General features: G+C 39.8%; 2 protein-coding genes across 5 annotated transcripts in view; one reads left to right on the top strand and one right to left on the bottom strand.

The window, feature by feature from the left end:
- PTCD2 (pentatricopeptide repeat domain 2) overlaps window positions 1-6,560 on the bottom strand; it is a 46,558-nt gene extending 39,998 nt beyond the window's left edge. For 2 of the 4 annotated variants that reach the window (XM_074200630.1, XM_074200631.1), the window contains exon 1: window positions 3,722-3,857. In XM_074200630.1, the coding sequence (XP_074056731.1) occupies window positions 3,722-3,830 (109 nt within the window). In that variant the 5' untranslated portion in view covers window positions 3,831-3,857. Of the gene's footprint in view, window positions 1-3,721; window positions 3,858-6,158; window positions 6,240-6,427 lie in introns of those variants that run through there. The other 2 variants (XM_074200634.1, XM_074200633.1) reach the window with 2 other exon arrangements.
- The window catches only part of MRPS27 (mitochondrial ribosomal protein S27), a 160,053-nt gene continuing 147,999 nt past the window's right edge, over window positions 3,994-16,047 (top strand). The window contains exons 1-2 of the mRNA XM_074200629.1: window positions 3,994-4,097; window positions 10,126-10,203. Coding sequence (XP_074056730.1) covers window positions 4,025-4,097; window positions 10,126-10,203 — 151 coding nt within the window. The 5' untranslated portion in view covers window positions 3,994-4,024. The remainder of the gene's footprint in view (window positions 4,098-10,125; window positions 10,204-16,047) is intronic.

Below are 16,047 nucleotides of genomic sequence, written 5' to 3'. Positions count from 1 at the left end.
CTACTATTTTAGGGCAATTTGACATTTTACTGTTTCTTGATTAGGGAATTTTTTTAGGGACATAGAGCAGAGTAAAACTGTGCATACCCTTTGATCTAGCAATTCAACTAGCAGATCTATATGCTTAAAGAGAACATAAAAAAGGTAAAAAGACCCACATGTACAAAAATATTTATAGCAGCTTTTTTTTAAAAGTCGCAAAGAATTGGAAATTGAGGGGATGCCCATCAATTGAGGAATGCTTGAAAAAATAGTGGTATATAAGAATATGATGGAATACTATTGTTCTGTGAAAAATCATGATTGGCCAGACTTCAGAAAAAGCTGGAAAGGCTGATATTTACTGAAGTGAACAGAACCAGGAGAACATTGTACACATTAACAGCAGCATTGTGTAATGATCATCTGTGATGGACATAGCTCCTCTTAGCAGTTCAGTGATTAAGGACAATTCTAAAAGACTTATGATAGAAAATGCTATCCATCCAGAGAAAGAACTATGGAGTTTGATGTATTCAAATCATACTATTTTCACTTTTTAAAAAAAACTTGTTTTATGCTTTTTCGTTCTCATGTTTCCCTTTATTTCTGACTCTTCTTTTACAACTTAACTAATATGGAAATGTTAAACATGATTGAACACACACACATATAAAACCTACATCAGATTATTTGATGTCATGGAGAGGAGGGGGGATGGGAAGGAGATAGGTAGAAAAATGTGAAACTTGAAAGCTTATCAAAAGATGAATGTTGAAAACTTTGCATGTAATTGGAAAAAATAAAATAACTGTACAAAAAATACAAAAGAAATAAATAAAATTTTAGGGACAAGGTGTAAGAATAAACCCATGATATTATGAGAATTAGACTAAGATCAAATATGGCTTAGGTATGAGTGAATCAGTGCTGTCTTATTCTCACAAAAATAGATTGTAAAAAAACATGTCACACATTCAGTTTGCATGTTCAATCATCTTTCCCAGAGATATCAATGAGGGAATAGCTAAAAGGCAAACAGACTTTATTTACCTTATTCCTGTGTATTACAGGCTCTCATCACCCCTTGCTCTGGCTAATTCCAAGAACCTCCTAACTGACCTCCCTTGTTCAAGACTCCTTCCTATCCTGCTCCTAGATAATTACCTAGCTGCCTCAAAAGCAAGATTTGGGGGGTCATTTTCAAGAGTCTGTGTGATGCTCATGGATTTGGAGCGGAGACCATAGAGGTCTTCTTGTCCTCATCCTCCTTCTGTAGATGAGGAAACTGAAGCCCTAGGCTGAGGGTACCACTAAGGGTCCAAGGACATATCCTCTATGCAACAGCCAAAAGTTTCCTAGAACACAGTTTCAAACATTTTTCCATCTCATTTTGGCAGTAAAGGCCTTTACTACCCAACTTGTCTCCAACTTGACTTCTAATGCTGTGTGATACAGATAAACTGATCTTTTTGCCATCCCTCTTGCACAGCATCTTTGCACAACACAGGTTACTACTCTATGCCTGGAATAAATTGCTTTCTTACCCCCACTTCTTGGAATCTGAGATTCCTTTAAAATTCAGCTCATATCACCTTCTGCAGGAGGATTTTTAAAGTCGATACATTGCCCCCCAAATTACTCTGCCTTCATTTTGTATATACTTGATCAGCCTCTCCAAAGCTAGCTAGGCTGGTTCTCAGACTCTGGAGCCAGATTCATACTCCAAGCCTTCCTGGGTTGATGTGCTAGCGCATAACCTACAATGGCAGAGCCTTTGGGAGCCTAGCATTCATTCTACAATAGAGTGGGGTAGAGGAATTGGGGCCTTGTGAAGGAAGTCTGGCAACTTTGAGGAAGGGATTTCTGGGACAGAGGGGAGAGGAAGGGAGGCATAATGATGTTACAATACAGAGTATAAGTGATTAGTTCTTTTCTGGAGAACCCTTAGAGCTGTCTAGAGACAAAATGTCTTAGAATGTAAGAAGGAAGGATCGGAAGGATCTTGGAAAAGACTGTAGTGCAAAGAGGCCCTAGACTTGGAGGTAGAAGATCTGGGTTTGCATCCACCTCAATTCAATTATTGGGACAGCAGTGGATAGTGTCAAAGGAATTGGGTTCAATCCAGTTCAATACTACCTCTGTGAGACAATTTAACCCTATTTATCTCAGTTTCCTCATCTGTAAAATGAGCTGGGGAAGGAAAATGCAAACCACTGCATTATTTCAGGCAAGAATACCCTAATAGGCTCACTAAACAGCACATATCAGACAATACCATGGCAATTTGCCTAACAACTTTGAGCCTTAGCATCCTCTCCTGTAAAATGGGAAAAATGCTTTTTACCGCTAGAATCTCTCATACAAGCATGAGCAATTAGGAAAGCCAGATGTACCAGAAAGAACGGCTGACTTCAAAACCCAGCTCAGCTACTTACCCCCAGGGTGACCTGGGGCAAACTGTCATGCCTCTTTTTACAGATGAGGAAACTGAGATAAATAGGGTTAAATTGTCTCACAGAGGTAGTATTGAACTGGATTGAACCCAATTCCTTTGACACTATCCACTGCTGTCCCAATAATTGAATTGAGGTGGATGCAAACCCAGATCTTCTACCTCCAAGTCTAGGGCCTCTTTGCACTACAGTCTTTTCCAAGATCCTTCCGATCCTTCCTTCTTACATTCTAAGACATTTTGTCTCTAGACAGCTCTAAGGGTTCTCCAGAAAAGAACTAATCACTTATAGTTCTCACCTAGAAAACAAGGAGCAGATGAGACCCAGATGGACTCTCGGGCCTCCCAAGCTTTAAATCCTTGGATGCTGCCTAAGGCAGCTGGTAGCACTTTGGAGATACTAGAAGGATCTCAGGAAGCTGGGCTCAAATCCCAGTTCTGACTCCTAAGTCATTTGCCTCAATTTCTTCATCTGCAGATACATAAGTTTGGACTAGATGACCTCTAAAGTCCCTGATCTAAATCTACACAAGCTCTTGAAATGACCCCCCCCCCCCCAGGGGGCGGTTAGGTGGGACGGTGGATAGAGCACCGGCCCTGGAGTCAGGAGGACCTGGGTTCAAATCTGACCTCAGACACTTAATAATGACCTAGCTGTGCCACCTTGGGCAAGCCACTTTAACCCCACTGCCTTGCAAAAAAAAAAATGACCCCCAAATCCTCCTTTACAGGTAGAGAGGTGTATCTATTCAAGTTCTGTGACCCTGGACAAGTCACAGCATGAGTTTCCTCAACTGTAAAATGGGGATCCCAGGTGGCACTCACTTGTGAGGCTCAGATGAGGCCACAAGGTCTGGAATAAGCGTGCAAATAACGTTTATAGTATGCAGTTAACATGCAATGTTTGTAAATATAAACACGTGCTATGTATATGCAAGCACACAGGCCCGTCGCCCTTCCCTTCCGGCCCGGGTGGCGTGCGCCTCCGGACAAGGCCCAGCGGGGCCCCTGGAGGCTGCTTGTCTGACTCAGGGGCTGCAGCTTTATTAGTCGATGGCTCTTTATTAAGCATTTGTCGGGCGCCCGGGGCTCCTTCCGGCTTCCGGGCAGCCACGTGCAGCGGGCCCAGGGAAGGCGGGCGCGCTCGTCCTCACTCGGGCTCCCAGCCTGCACCGCGTGTGGGGGCGGCCCGGGACGCCTCTGCGCATGAGCGCGCGCCGCGGGGGGAGGGGGGAGATTACGTAAGGGACCCGAGCGCCCCCCATCCCCCGCCCCAACGCCCGGTACCTCCGAGGGCCCAGCGGCCGGCCGGGACGCCGAGCAGCACGCCGCGGGCCGCGGGCCGCCGCATGAGTTCCTGCAGGATTCTACCGGAACGTCGGGTCGCAGCCGCCATCCCGGCGGCTTCCCTCGGGCCGCACCAACTGCGGCAGCCCGACGGGGGATGCCGGAAGAGCGGATTCCCCCCCCCCCCCCGGGCTGGGAGATAAAGAAGAGCCCTATCAGAGGTCTCCTCCGCGCTGGCTAGCCCGCCCCTTCCGGCTGCCCGCGGCCCCTCCTGCGCCCGTGTCACCGTTGGTACGCTCCAAGATGGCGGCGCCCACGGCGCGGCGCGGGTTTCTCCTGGCCCGGAATGGGCTTCTGTCCCGAGTGGCCCTGGCAGGTTGGTGGTGGCTGCTTGCTCGTCGGAGGGGGGCTGCAGCCTTCCCTGGGGGCAGTGCGTGTGTGTCATGTGTGTGTCATGTGTGTGCGCGTCACGTGCGTGCAGCAGTGCCTCCGGTGCCCTCCTCTCGCCCCCACTCCGGGCACGCAGGGAAGTGGTCCGGCCGGGGCTCTGGGCACGAGGTTCCCACGCGAGCTGCGCCCGGACCCGCTTTACCGTGTCCGTGGATTCTGGCATTAAAACCCCAAGGTCCGCCCGCCGGGGCAGCCCTTTCCCGGCATGGCTTAGGGCGGCCCCCGTCTCCCCACTCTCAATTCTTTTTTTTTTCATTTTTTAAATTTTTTTTATAGTTTTTTTATTTTTTTTTTTGCAAGGCAAATAGTAAGAGGCTTGCCCAAGGCCACACCGCTAGGTCATTATGAAGTGTCTGAGACTGGATTTGAACCCAGGTCCTCCTGACTCCGGGGCCCGTGCTCCATCCACCTAGCAGCCCTTAATTCTTTCTTTTTTTCTTTTTTTTTTTTTTTAACCAAACCCGGAGTCCCGCCGCGGTGAAGAGCGTGGAGGGACTGGAGTATCAATCACGAGTCGTGCCATGACTGACCTTGGCCTTTCCCCGACGCGGGTGACACAATTTGTAGAGAGCTGACCCCTGGAATCGCACCTTTACCTGACCACACGCTTTGTAATAAATTCACTCCTCATATGGATCCTCATCAGAACGGCTTACTAGGTGGCACAGTGGCTAGAGCACCGGCCCCGGAGTCAGGAGGACCTGGGTTCAAATCCAGACTCAGACACTTCATAATGACCTAGCGGTGTGGCCTTGGGCGAGCCACTTAACCCCACTGCCTTTCAAAAACCTAAAAAAAATAAAAAAAGACTTATGATGAAAATCTGATTTCTCTCCATATCTAATATCAGTTGAACCTCTTCTTATCCCTTAGTCATCCCTTAGAATTTGAGTATTAATGAAATTTGTGGTGGATCCTGCATATACACTTAGAGCTTTATCAGAAGGAGGTTTATGTAGCCCCCCTTAATTCCAGAGCTTTCAGTCTTTTAATTATTTCCTGTTTAGCCTTACCTATGGAGAGTTTCCAGCTGACAGAATTCAAACTAAGAAAATCAAAAATAATATTTGAATTCATCTCAAGGCTACTCATCTAACTACTTTACCCTCTTACTTGATATCCCACCCCAAATCCCAGATAAGTGATTACTTGATATTTTTCCACACTATCTATAGGGGCTTGTTTACATGAACAAAATATTTGCTAAATATCATCATTAAACATATTATGAAGTTATTCATTCATTCATTTAATATTACATGCTCATTATGCTTATCATTTGCGTGTTATCTCCCTCCATTAGTTTATAAGCTCCTTGGGAAGAGAAATTGGTTTTTTCCTGCCTCTTTTTGTTTCCCCATTTAGCACATTACCTGGGACAAGGAAGGCACTTAATGTTTATTCAATGATTAAAGGAATAACTCCAACTGGCAGAGTAAGTTCACAAAATGTTTAGTTATTATTGTTAGTAAGTATTTGTGGTACAAACAAGACCCTAAGATATTAAAGAAAAAAAAAACAGGTGGTTAGTTAGCTGTGATTTTCAGAAGGATGTTAAGTGTGAGGATAGAGTAGATGGAAGAGGAGACTTGGAAAGAATTTTAAGTACCATTTCTCTTTTTATTAGTTTGAATTCTAACTGTAGAGAAAACCCTGAACTTAAGAGCTGAAGGGCAGCTCATCAGTTAGAGCTGGAAGGGACTTGAGAGGTTATCTAATCTAAACCCCCTTATCTGCAGATGAGGAAACTGAAAATGAGGGAAATCAAGTTCCTTACAGTGATGCCCAATAGCAAATGCAAATGCCAGTAAATGTCAAAGCTGGGACTTGAACCCAAACTCGAAAAGTAGTGACCTTTTTTAAGCTTAACAATTACCTTTTGAGGGCATATGTTATTAAAAAAGCAAAACAGAGATTGTTATCTATTCTTTTTCAAATCTTTTCATATTCCTCCTGGGAATATCATGAATAGTTACAGTCAACTCACCTGTGGAGCATCATCGCAAAAGAGCTGGAATTATTGAGGGGATTAAAGATTAGCTGCATGAGTGGAGCTCAAGATTTCATTCTGTAAAGGCAAAAGACTGGTTTAGGAAATGATTTAGTTTAAGTTTATAAAGATTGTCAAATCACTGATTGGATACAATTAACATGGACTAATATAGACTTGCTAGAATGTTAACCCTATCCCTTAATTCTTAAAAGTTTGAAAAAGTTGCACTAGAAGTGCCGTAGGGATAGAAATAGAAATAGTACAATAAGGATTCTGTTAGCTAATTACTAGTGTAGTTCATTCATTTCATCTGTGTGTGACTCTTTTTGCCCCAGTTAGGGTTTGATAAAGCAGGAAACTGAAACCTGACTTGATTGGGGTCACATAACTAGTAACTATCTGAGGTTGGATTTGAACTCATCCCAGGCCCTATCTACTGTAGCACTGGCTGCCCCTGTTAGATACTACTACCTCACAATTTAAGTGTGACAACTATCCACCTGTGCTGTTATCACATCACTGATCTAAATGTTGAGCAACTGAGGATCTGGTAAAAATCCCAGAGGCACTCCACTAGAGAGTTGGCATCAAACCATTAATCACTATTTGGTGATTTCAGCCATTTAATCAATTCTGAATCTCTCTAACTATATATATATACATATATATATGTATATATGTATATGTATATATGTGTATATATATTTATTTATTTGTCCAGCCTACATCCTTCCTTTTTTGTCCACAACATGAGGAACTTTATCAAATAGTTTGTTGACATCTAAACTTCATAACATTTCCTCAATCTCACAATTTAGTAACTTTCTGAGTCAATCATCAAGCATTGTGTAAGCTTCTCAAAGTCCACACTATGCTAAGTTCAGAGCATACTGAAACAGTTTCTGCCCTCATCTTTGGGGAGATAACATATACATACAAAAATGTAAAATACATAAGTACAAATAAGGACCTATCTCTGTAGAGAAGAAAATTGAAACCAAAGGGATTTGAGGAAGGCAAAAAAAGATCCTTGGGGTTTTTCACAATGAGAGTGGGATTCCACAAAGGAGACTGAGAAGGTAGAAGGAGAACAGAAAGAGAGTGAAGAAGATTGAGGAATATCACAATAACTTCATGGTTACTGTATCTAGGGAGAATGGGATGACCAAGTTTCAGCTGCAGAGGTTGAGAAGGATAAACATTAAGAAAGTTCCAACAAAAGAAATTAGATTTGTGTGTGACCTGTTCTTGATTAAACCATGCAGGTTTTTTAATGATCATTTCCTTTTCATATATTCACTTCACTTTTCTATTTATTTACTAACCATTCCTTTATTAATGCACTCTGGAATTCTTCCAGGAATCAGGCCTGTAGTCTGCAAGGTTAAAGTTTGGAAAGTGCAAAATCACTGTTACTATAAATGATGGTGAAAAATCATCAAAAGATAGAAATATTTATACTGTAGGTATTTATTAATTTAACAGATCTCTGAGCTAGCCTCAGAAATTAAATATCATTTGTTGGAAAATGTCTTCTGAGTATTAGCCAACTAATAATATAAACAAACTCAGATTACAAACACTTTGTTAAGATTTGTTGATTTTTCTGAATTTTCTCCACTTTTCTACATATACTTTTCTCTCCATTCTGTTTTTGTTTCATTAAATGTCTCAAGTACATGTTATTTTTTTAACTATTTTAAAATTTTGAGTTCCAAATTCTTTCCTTCCTTCCCAGCCCCCTCCTTGAGAAGGCAGATAGTTGGATATAGATTATACCTGTGAAATCATGCAAAACATTTCTATATCAACTGTGTTGCAAAAGAAAATACAGACCAAAAAAACCCTAAGAAAAATAAAGTTTAGAAAGTATGCTTCATTCTGCATTCAGAGTCCATCAGTTTTGTTCTCTGAAGGTGGATAGCATTTTTCATCATAACTTTTCCTACATTAGACACATTAGTCAAGTAAGGATTTAAGCAAAGCCTACCAAAATGGAAAGATTATTTTATTGTGTTATACTTTTGGGGGGGCCATTTCTTTATCTGCTTCCTATCTCCTCTACTCCATCTTCTACTCAACTACAGGAATCACCTTTGTAAACATAGACCAACTTGATCAGCACTTTCTTGCTTTTGCTTTCTCCTTAGCCAATAAAATAAAATGCATATTCCTCAGTCTAGGCTTTCCAGAATATTTCACATAATTTTCCTCTGCCCCCTCCAAATTCACCAATTTGTTTGCTGTGTTCATTCTCCCCAGAGGCTCCTCTCTTCCCCAAGTAGCCTCTCTTGGTCCTTCCCCTGCTCCCTCTGAGAATGTTCCCCTGGAAGCCTGTCTTCCTCCTCCTTTGTCCCTTTGTCCCGCTTCAGTTAGGAGTTCACCTTGCCTCTTCAAATTATTTTGTATTTACTTATTTTTGTACAAGTGGGAACCATCCATAGAATGTGAGCTCCTTGTAGACAGAGGCTGCCTTGTGTTTGTCGGAGCCTACACCGATAGAAGCTAAATAAATGTGGAGTTGAAAATGAACCTGTTAAATAAGGATACATTTACTGATTTGTGTTATGGAGTATTTTTAGAAATAGCTAAATGATGAAGAGAGCACTTTTTTAGTGTGTTATAGGTAGTATAATATTCAATTTCATTTTTTCAGGAGGAGTTTCAGATCTTGCCTTTCTTGTTAGCCAATGGAGGCATTTTCTAGTATGGAACTTTGAGGGAAAGAAATTTCAAAATTTTACTTCCACAACAAATGTTGTAGAATCTCTATAACCTACTTGAAACCTCTGTTAGCAGCATTAATTTGTTGTTAAATATATTGTTTTAAATGAACTAGAGTGCTGCCTTAAAATATCTACCACATATATTCTTGGGACAACCAGGTGGTAATGGGTAGAGTGCTAGGCTTGGAGTCAGGAAGATCTGAGTTGAAATCTGGCCTCAGACACTTACTAACTCTGGGACCCTGGGCAAGTCACTTAACCCCTATTTGCCTTAGTTCCTTATCTATAAAATAAGGCTTCATGAAGGAGGAAATAGCAAACCATACCAGTATCTTTGTGAAGAAAACCCCATGGAGTTTTTGTTCATAGAATCACATAGTTTGACACGAACAATAATACATATGTTCTTTTTTAAAAAAAACTTTTTATTTTTTCCCCCAAGTACATGTAAAGACAATTTTCTTTTGGTTTTTGCAAGGCAGTGGGGTTAAGTGACTTGCCCAAAAGACAATTTTTAACATGTTTTTTGTTGGTGGTGGTGAGGCATTCAGGGTTAAGTGCCTGAGGCCACATTTAAATTCAGGTCCTTATGACTCCAGAGCTGGTGCTCTATCTCTAGGCAGCTATTTATTTATTTTTATTTTACTTTATATTCTAGTTACAAGCAAATATAGTTATCAACATTCATCCTTTTGCAAGATTTTGAGTTTCTTATTTTTCAGCTACCCTCCCTTCCCATGGCAGCAAACAATCTAATATAGGTTATACAGGGACAATCATTAACATTCATTTTTTAAGAATTTTATCTATTTTTTTCTAATTACATGCAAAGATAATTTTCTACATTCATCCTTTTGCAAGCTTTTGAGTTCTACATTTTTTTACAACCCCACTTTCCTTTTATCCTCCCCATGGCAATAAATAATCTTATATAGGTTATACATGTACAATAGTTTAATATTCATTTTTTTAAAAATGTTGAAGTCCAAGATTTCTCTCCTTTCTCACTTTCTTTTCCCTGAGATGGTAAGTAATTCGATATAGGTTATATATGTGCAATCATACAAAACATTTACATATTAGTTGTGAATAACATTTTTAGAGGTCATGAATAATATTCTTAGAAATGCAATTAAATAAATGGAAAATATGATTTTAAAAAGAAGTGAACCTATGAAATGAAATCTACTGTATAAATAAACCCTGCTGAAGAAAGTGTCCTTTTTTTCACTTAGGTAAAAGATGCCTGCTCTCCGCAGCTTATCTAGATAGCCAGAAATGGGAAGCAAGACCAAAAGAGATTTGTAATCTAGGTAAGTTTTACATTTGTCATTTTTGGTCATTTTTTTTTTTAAGCATTTGAAATAATGCTTGGGAACCCAGGCTCCCAAGTTCACTAGTCCAAGTATAGAAACATTCATTAGATAGATGAAAGAGAGGAAGAGGAGGAAATGAGGGAGAAAGGAAAGGAAGAGGAGAGCATTTATGTTTAGTGCATATTTTGGGACAGGTGCTGCTGTAAGTACTGAGGTTACAAATACAGGCAAATAAAACAGCCCCTGCCTTCATGGAGCTTACCTTCTAATTGATGAAGGCAGTATAGAAAAGGGTACTGGGAATGATGGGGCTGCTCACTAACAGTATGGAGTGGAGCCTGGTGTGAAGCTAACCTGGGGCTGGGTCCCTCTTAAAATGGTCCATCTGGCCAGAGGTTGGGCCACTATCTCTAGACTGGGGAGGCTTCTATTGAAGAAATTAATTGCAAAAGAGAATTAGCAGAATATGGAATACCCGAGGATTATGTTTTACAGCCAGTTTGCTTTCCTGTCCAGCAACTTGACTCATATTTCTATATTTTTGTTGATCGTTTCAGGTGACCCTCCCCGCCCCCGCCCCCCACCCCCCAGCCTTTGCTGTCTCTGCTGACTTAAAAGGATTTCACACTTTCATGCTTTTTTCATTGTCAACCTCTTCCTCCTCTTAGCTCATCTTGTTGCTTCCTTCAAAACCCCTCCATGACCCTTATTCTATATTGAGCTGGAAGGTCCCACTTCTGAGATTAATGCTAAAGCTACAGTTTCACTCAAGCTGTTTAGAGGAGAAAAGGCTTTACCTGCAATGCAGCAGGATGCTAATTAGATTAATCCCTTGCTTCTTCATGTCAGATCATGTTTCAGGCAGCCGCTATTATTGAGTGAGGTCCTAGAAAAGAAACTGGATTTTTAATAAAAATCTAGATATTCCTCACCATTAGTGTCCCCTGCCTTTACAGTTAGAATCCCCTGACATTGATAAGAAAAAAAAAGAAGCCCAAGGTTAGTGATAGGTTCTGGATTGTGACTGGTTTAGGGAACTCTCTTAAGTGAATGTTTAGCTTCTGTCACCTTTTCTGTAATTAGGAGTCTTAAGAGAGTTTCTGGAGCACTGAGAGGTTGAGTGATATTCTGCAGGTCACATATCCATTATATTTCAGGCAAGACTAGAATTCAGGTTTTCCAGGTTCCAACTCTACCCATACTGCCATATTGCCTTTCTTAGCCTAGGAATAGCCCAATGAAACTGTTGGAATTTTTTTTTGTTTTGCAATTTTTTCTATTTTCTATAAATTAATGTTCAGCATTATTTTAGGTTTCCTTTAGTATTGGAAGTAAAAAAAGCCAAACCACTCTCTCAATAAATATTCAGCTGTATTTTCTTCACAGACATAAACTGGGGCATTAGGAGTGCTCAGTATCCTCATAAGATAGGGACAGAACCTGTGATTTCATTGAGATGGAGAGCTCCACAGATGTGAAAACCTCTTTTCCTTGTCATCACTGTCTTTGCAATTTCTCGTCTTTGAGAGTTGCTCAGAGCACCCAGATATTACAGGCCATGCCCAGCTTCACAGTCATTGTATGAGAGGTGGCCCCGGACCTCAGCTCTGCTTACTCTCCATCCACTATGCCTTGACACCTCTCAGGCACCATAGAGACATGGTCTTCCCTCCTGACCTCTTCAAAGCTGGATCCTATTTGAAATCAGTCAATACCTTCCAACTAGATAAAAAAAGAAAGCTGTATATAGGTAAAAGACAGATTTGGATGCAAGACTAGGGAAGTGTTCTGAAGAGAACAACAAAACAGTAAGAGACTGGCAACAGAAAAAAAGATTAAATATAAAATCCATTTAAGTTAGAAGAGGTGGCAGAGGTTTGGAAACCTGGCATTAACTCAAAGATATAAATGGTATAAATTTGTATCTCTATATCATTGGTTTGGCAGTCTAATAGGTAAATTAAGCACTTGCATTATGTGAAGATACAAAATTTAGATAATACAGTCTTTTCTCCCATGGAACTCTCAGACTAGTCAGTGGATAGAACAGAATACCAACGTAGAAAGAATATGGTAAGTACATTAGTAAGAACAAAAATCATTAGTGAGATGTTAGGCGAAACTACAAGGACAGCTTTGTGGAAGAAGAGGCATTTGAGTAGGATTTTAGAAAAACAAGCTCTGAAATATTGTTGCTGAGACTGTAGTCTAGTGAAAACATTTTTTGACAACAGCATGGCAATAATAGTCAACAAATGATCATATTTTTGATCCAGTGATTCTGTTTCTAGCACTTTTTCACAGAAGCATCCTTAAAAAAAGGAAAAGGGATTTTTTTTTCCCAAATAAAAGAGACATGTAATAAGTGCTTGTTACTATGGAACAACATCTGCAAAGATATAGAGGAAGGGCGAATGAATTAACATATCCAGTATGTTGAGGTGATCAGTAGACTAACTGGAAGGGTTAGGTGGCACCAGATTGTGAATAATCTTGAATGCCAAGAGGAAGAATTTAAACTTTTTTAGGATAACCTAGGAAGTCATTGAATGGTTTTGAGTACAGGAATGACTTGCCCAGGTTCATTCATAAGACCATTTTGCAGGAGAATATGAAGGACAGCTTGGAGAGAAGATATTAGAGCTTAGGAAGACCTAGGAGGCTGCTGTAACAGAGATAATGAACATAATAACAGAGATAATTCTACCAGAATAATGTCAATGGGAAAGAGATGAGAATATTCAGAGATACAACCAAGGTTTCAAAAAATGGAAGGCTAAGTAGACAGTAATGCTACTGACAGAAATATTCAGTTCAGAAGAAGAAACAAGTTTTAGAGAGTGTGATAAGCTTGGTTTTGTGCAGTGTGATATTCAGATGTTCATGTCTCTTTTGGCCTAGGGTAGCCATGAGAGTTAATGAAGTGGAATGAGGGGAGAGAGAGAATGAAAAAAACGCTAGTTTATCACTTCTCACTTGGACTGTTGTAAATAATTGCCTTCTAATTGACCTTTCCATCCCAAATCTCACCCTCCTCCTAAGCCATCCTCCCTACATTTGCCCATCTTGGCCTTCTCCTGCTCAATAAACTCCTGTCATGTCCAAGATCAAATATCAAGACCATTACTTTGCATTTAAAGCTCTTCACAATCAGGACCCTTCTATCTTTCCAAGTCTCCTCAGGCTTTAACTCCTCTGCATTGTCTCTTGTGAACCAGTGATGCCAGTGCTTCTGTTTCTTGAGTGTACTACTCCAGGTTCCCATCTCCTTGCTTTTACCCTGGTTGTCTTCCATACCTGGATTGCTCTCCCTCCTCACTTTTATATTTTGACATAACTTTCTGGCTTCCTTTAAGGCCCAGCTCAAATGCTACCTGCTATAGGAAGCTTTTTTTTTTTTAATCTCTCTCACCCTCATTTACCCTAGCCTTCCCCCATAATGTTAACTTCCCTACACCTGTGGGTTTCTACTTATTTACATATTTTCTCACTCCTTGAGAGCAGGTATTTTTATGTCTTTGCCCTTTTTTTGTATTCACAATCCCTGGCACATCAGTAAATGCTTAATAAATGTTTGTTGATTGATTGGGATCCTGGGTCTTGGGAAGCTTAAATGAAATGATGAATATGAAGCACTTTGCAATTTCTTTATAAATTCAAAAAAGTAGCAGCAACACCAGCAGCTGCTTCAGTCTGGGGATGACTTCATTCCCTGAAACTTCTACCTTAGCAATACAGGGGTATGACAATAAACTTTAACAACCAGGTCCTCTAGGAGGAAAAAAAATCTATACACACACACACATGCTTTTAAGTTTAATTTGCATTAACATTTTTAAAATCTCCAACAGAGTTCTGAAAAGAATAGGCCCTTATACGATCCAGTGAGCTAAGCATGGTTTTCACATTTTAAAATAAAGTTTTATTGTATTTAGAAATGCAAAAACAAAAACATCTCAGACAACATTATAAGCTCTCAATACAAAAATTGTTTCTCATATGTCATTCCTCATACTGAAAATTTAACAGTCCATTCTTCAATAGAGTTGGCTTTACTACACCCCAGATTGGAGCGTCCAAGTGGGTTTGGAGGTGGCCCCACCATTAAATATAGTCCACACATTCAACATAGCCACTATGCTGATATCATCACAATATTTTTTTCCTTTGGTTTTTGCGTGGCAGTGACTTGCCAAAGGTCACACAGCTAGATAATTATTAAGTGTCTGAGGCCAAATTTGAACTCAGATATTCCTGACTCCAGGGCTGGTGCTCCTTCCACTGCATCATGGAGCTGCCTAATCACAATATTTTCTTCCAAAGATTCCCTGGATGGGGAGTTTGACACTTTAGATTGTGACTGAGATTTTAAAAACCACACTTAGATTGTTTAAGCTACCCATCTGAAACAAGTATCTGAAGGGACAGATTTCTTTACTCTTTTGGATATCCTGTACTAAACTTAGATGCAGATCTCCCATTATTTTGCATCAATAGATCTAGGCCAAGAAGGGATGACAAAGGCCATTGTTTCCAACTCCTCATTTTACAGATAAGGAAATTGAGGAAACATGATTTACCCAAGATTATATAAGCATCTAAGATGAGGCAGAACCTAGGCCCTCTGACTTCAGAGCCTTTTTTTCCATTCCTTGTTTTCTGTGTCTTTTGTCTCTTGCTCTTTTTTGTTTGTTTTTATGTGATGGAAGTTGAGCATGGAAGGTATTGACCTTCTTAGTCATTCAAAAACTCCATGTGGTAAGAATAAATAATAATTCTCTGACAAGTTTGTAAACTCCTTGAGGGAAGGGACTGTTTAATATCTGCTTTTGCATCCTAGCTTCTTAGTGCAATTCTTGCCCTATAGGAGTTGACTAATGCTAGTTCATGAATGGATTAGCTAGCAGGCATTAGCTTTCCTGGTATTAGCATAGTCATTCTTAGAAGATCTAGTAAGTTGAAGATAGACTATGTATATACCTCAAATTATTTTATTGTCTTAAAATAAACATTTTGGGGATGCTTTATCTTGATTTCTAATTAATCTTTAATTGATTCACTTCTGACACTTCTGAGAGTTTAAAATTTTTGTACTTTTTAACCATCTCACTTTCTTTCATGTCAGTGATTTTATTTTTTTAAAGGCATTTACATGTATGAAAGGATTACGATATAAATGCTTTCTAATGTAACTGATCATTCCATTTTTATCTTGTATGTAGTTTGTCATATTAGTTTATGCTTCTTAATGTTTTATTGATATCACTTTCTTTTCTTGATATTATCTTGCCTATAAAACTTTCTCAGTTAGTTCTTCCTAATAATAAAAAACAAAACAAAACAGTTAAGCAAAAGCACTTGATTCAACAGTCATGTCTGAGAGTACTTAAACATCCTTCACCCACAATCTTCCCACTTTTCCCAGGACAGAAAGTGGTCTATTAACTTATCTCTGCTTAAAAAACAAGATTGACCCCCTATATACTTGTTGAACAACAGCATTTATATAGTACTTACCATGAGTTAGGCACTGTCCTAAGCCCTTGAAATTATTATCTAATTTCATTCTTACAACAACACTTGAAGGTAAATGCTATGATCCCCATTTTACAGATGAAGAAACTGAGACAAACAGAGGTTGTGACTTGCCCAGGGTCACCCAGCTGGTAAGCATCTGAGGTTGGATTTGAACTCAGATCTTCCTGACTCTCTAAGTCCAACCCTTTATTCACTGCACACTATGGACTGCCAACATAGTTATTTAACACTTTTCTCTGAAGAGCTCAAAGTTCTATAAAATATAATAATCCAGTTCTTTCATTCTCTATTCAAGTAAAATAA

Source organism: Macrotis lagotis, chromosome X (genome assembly GCF_037893015.1).
Source record: "Macrotis lagotis isolate mMagLag1 chromosome X, bilby.v1.9.chrom.fasta, whole genome shotgun sequence".
Taxonomy (NCBI): domain Eukaryota; kingdom Metazoa; phylum Chordata; class Mammalia; order Peramelemorphia; family Peramelidae; genus Macrotis; species Macrotis lagotis.
This window is presented reverse-complemented; position numbering and strand designations above follow the sequence as displayed.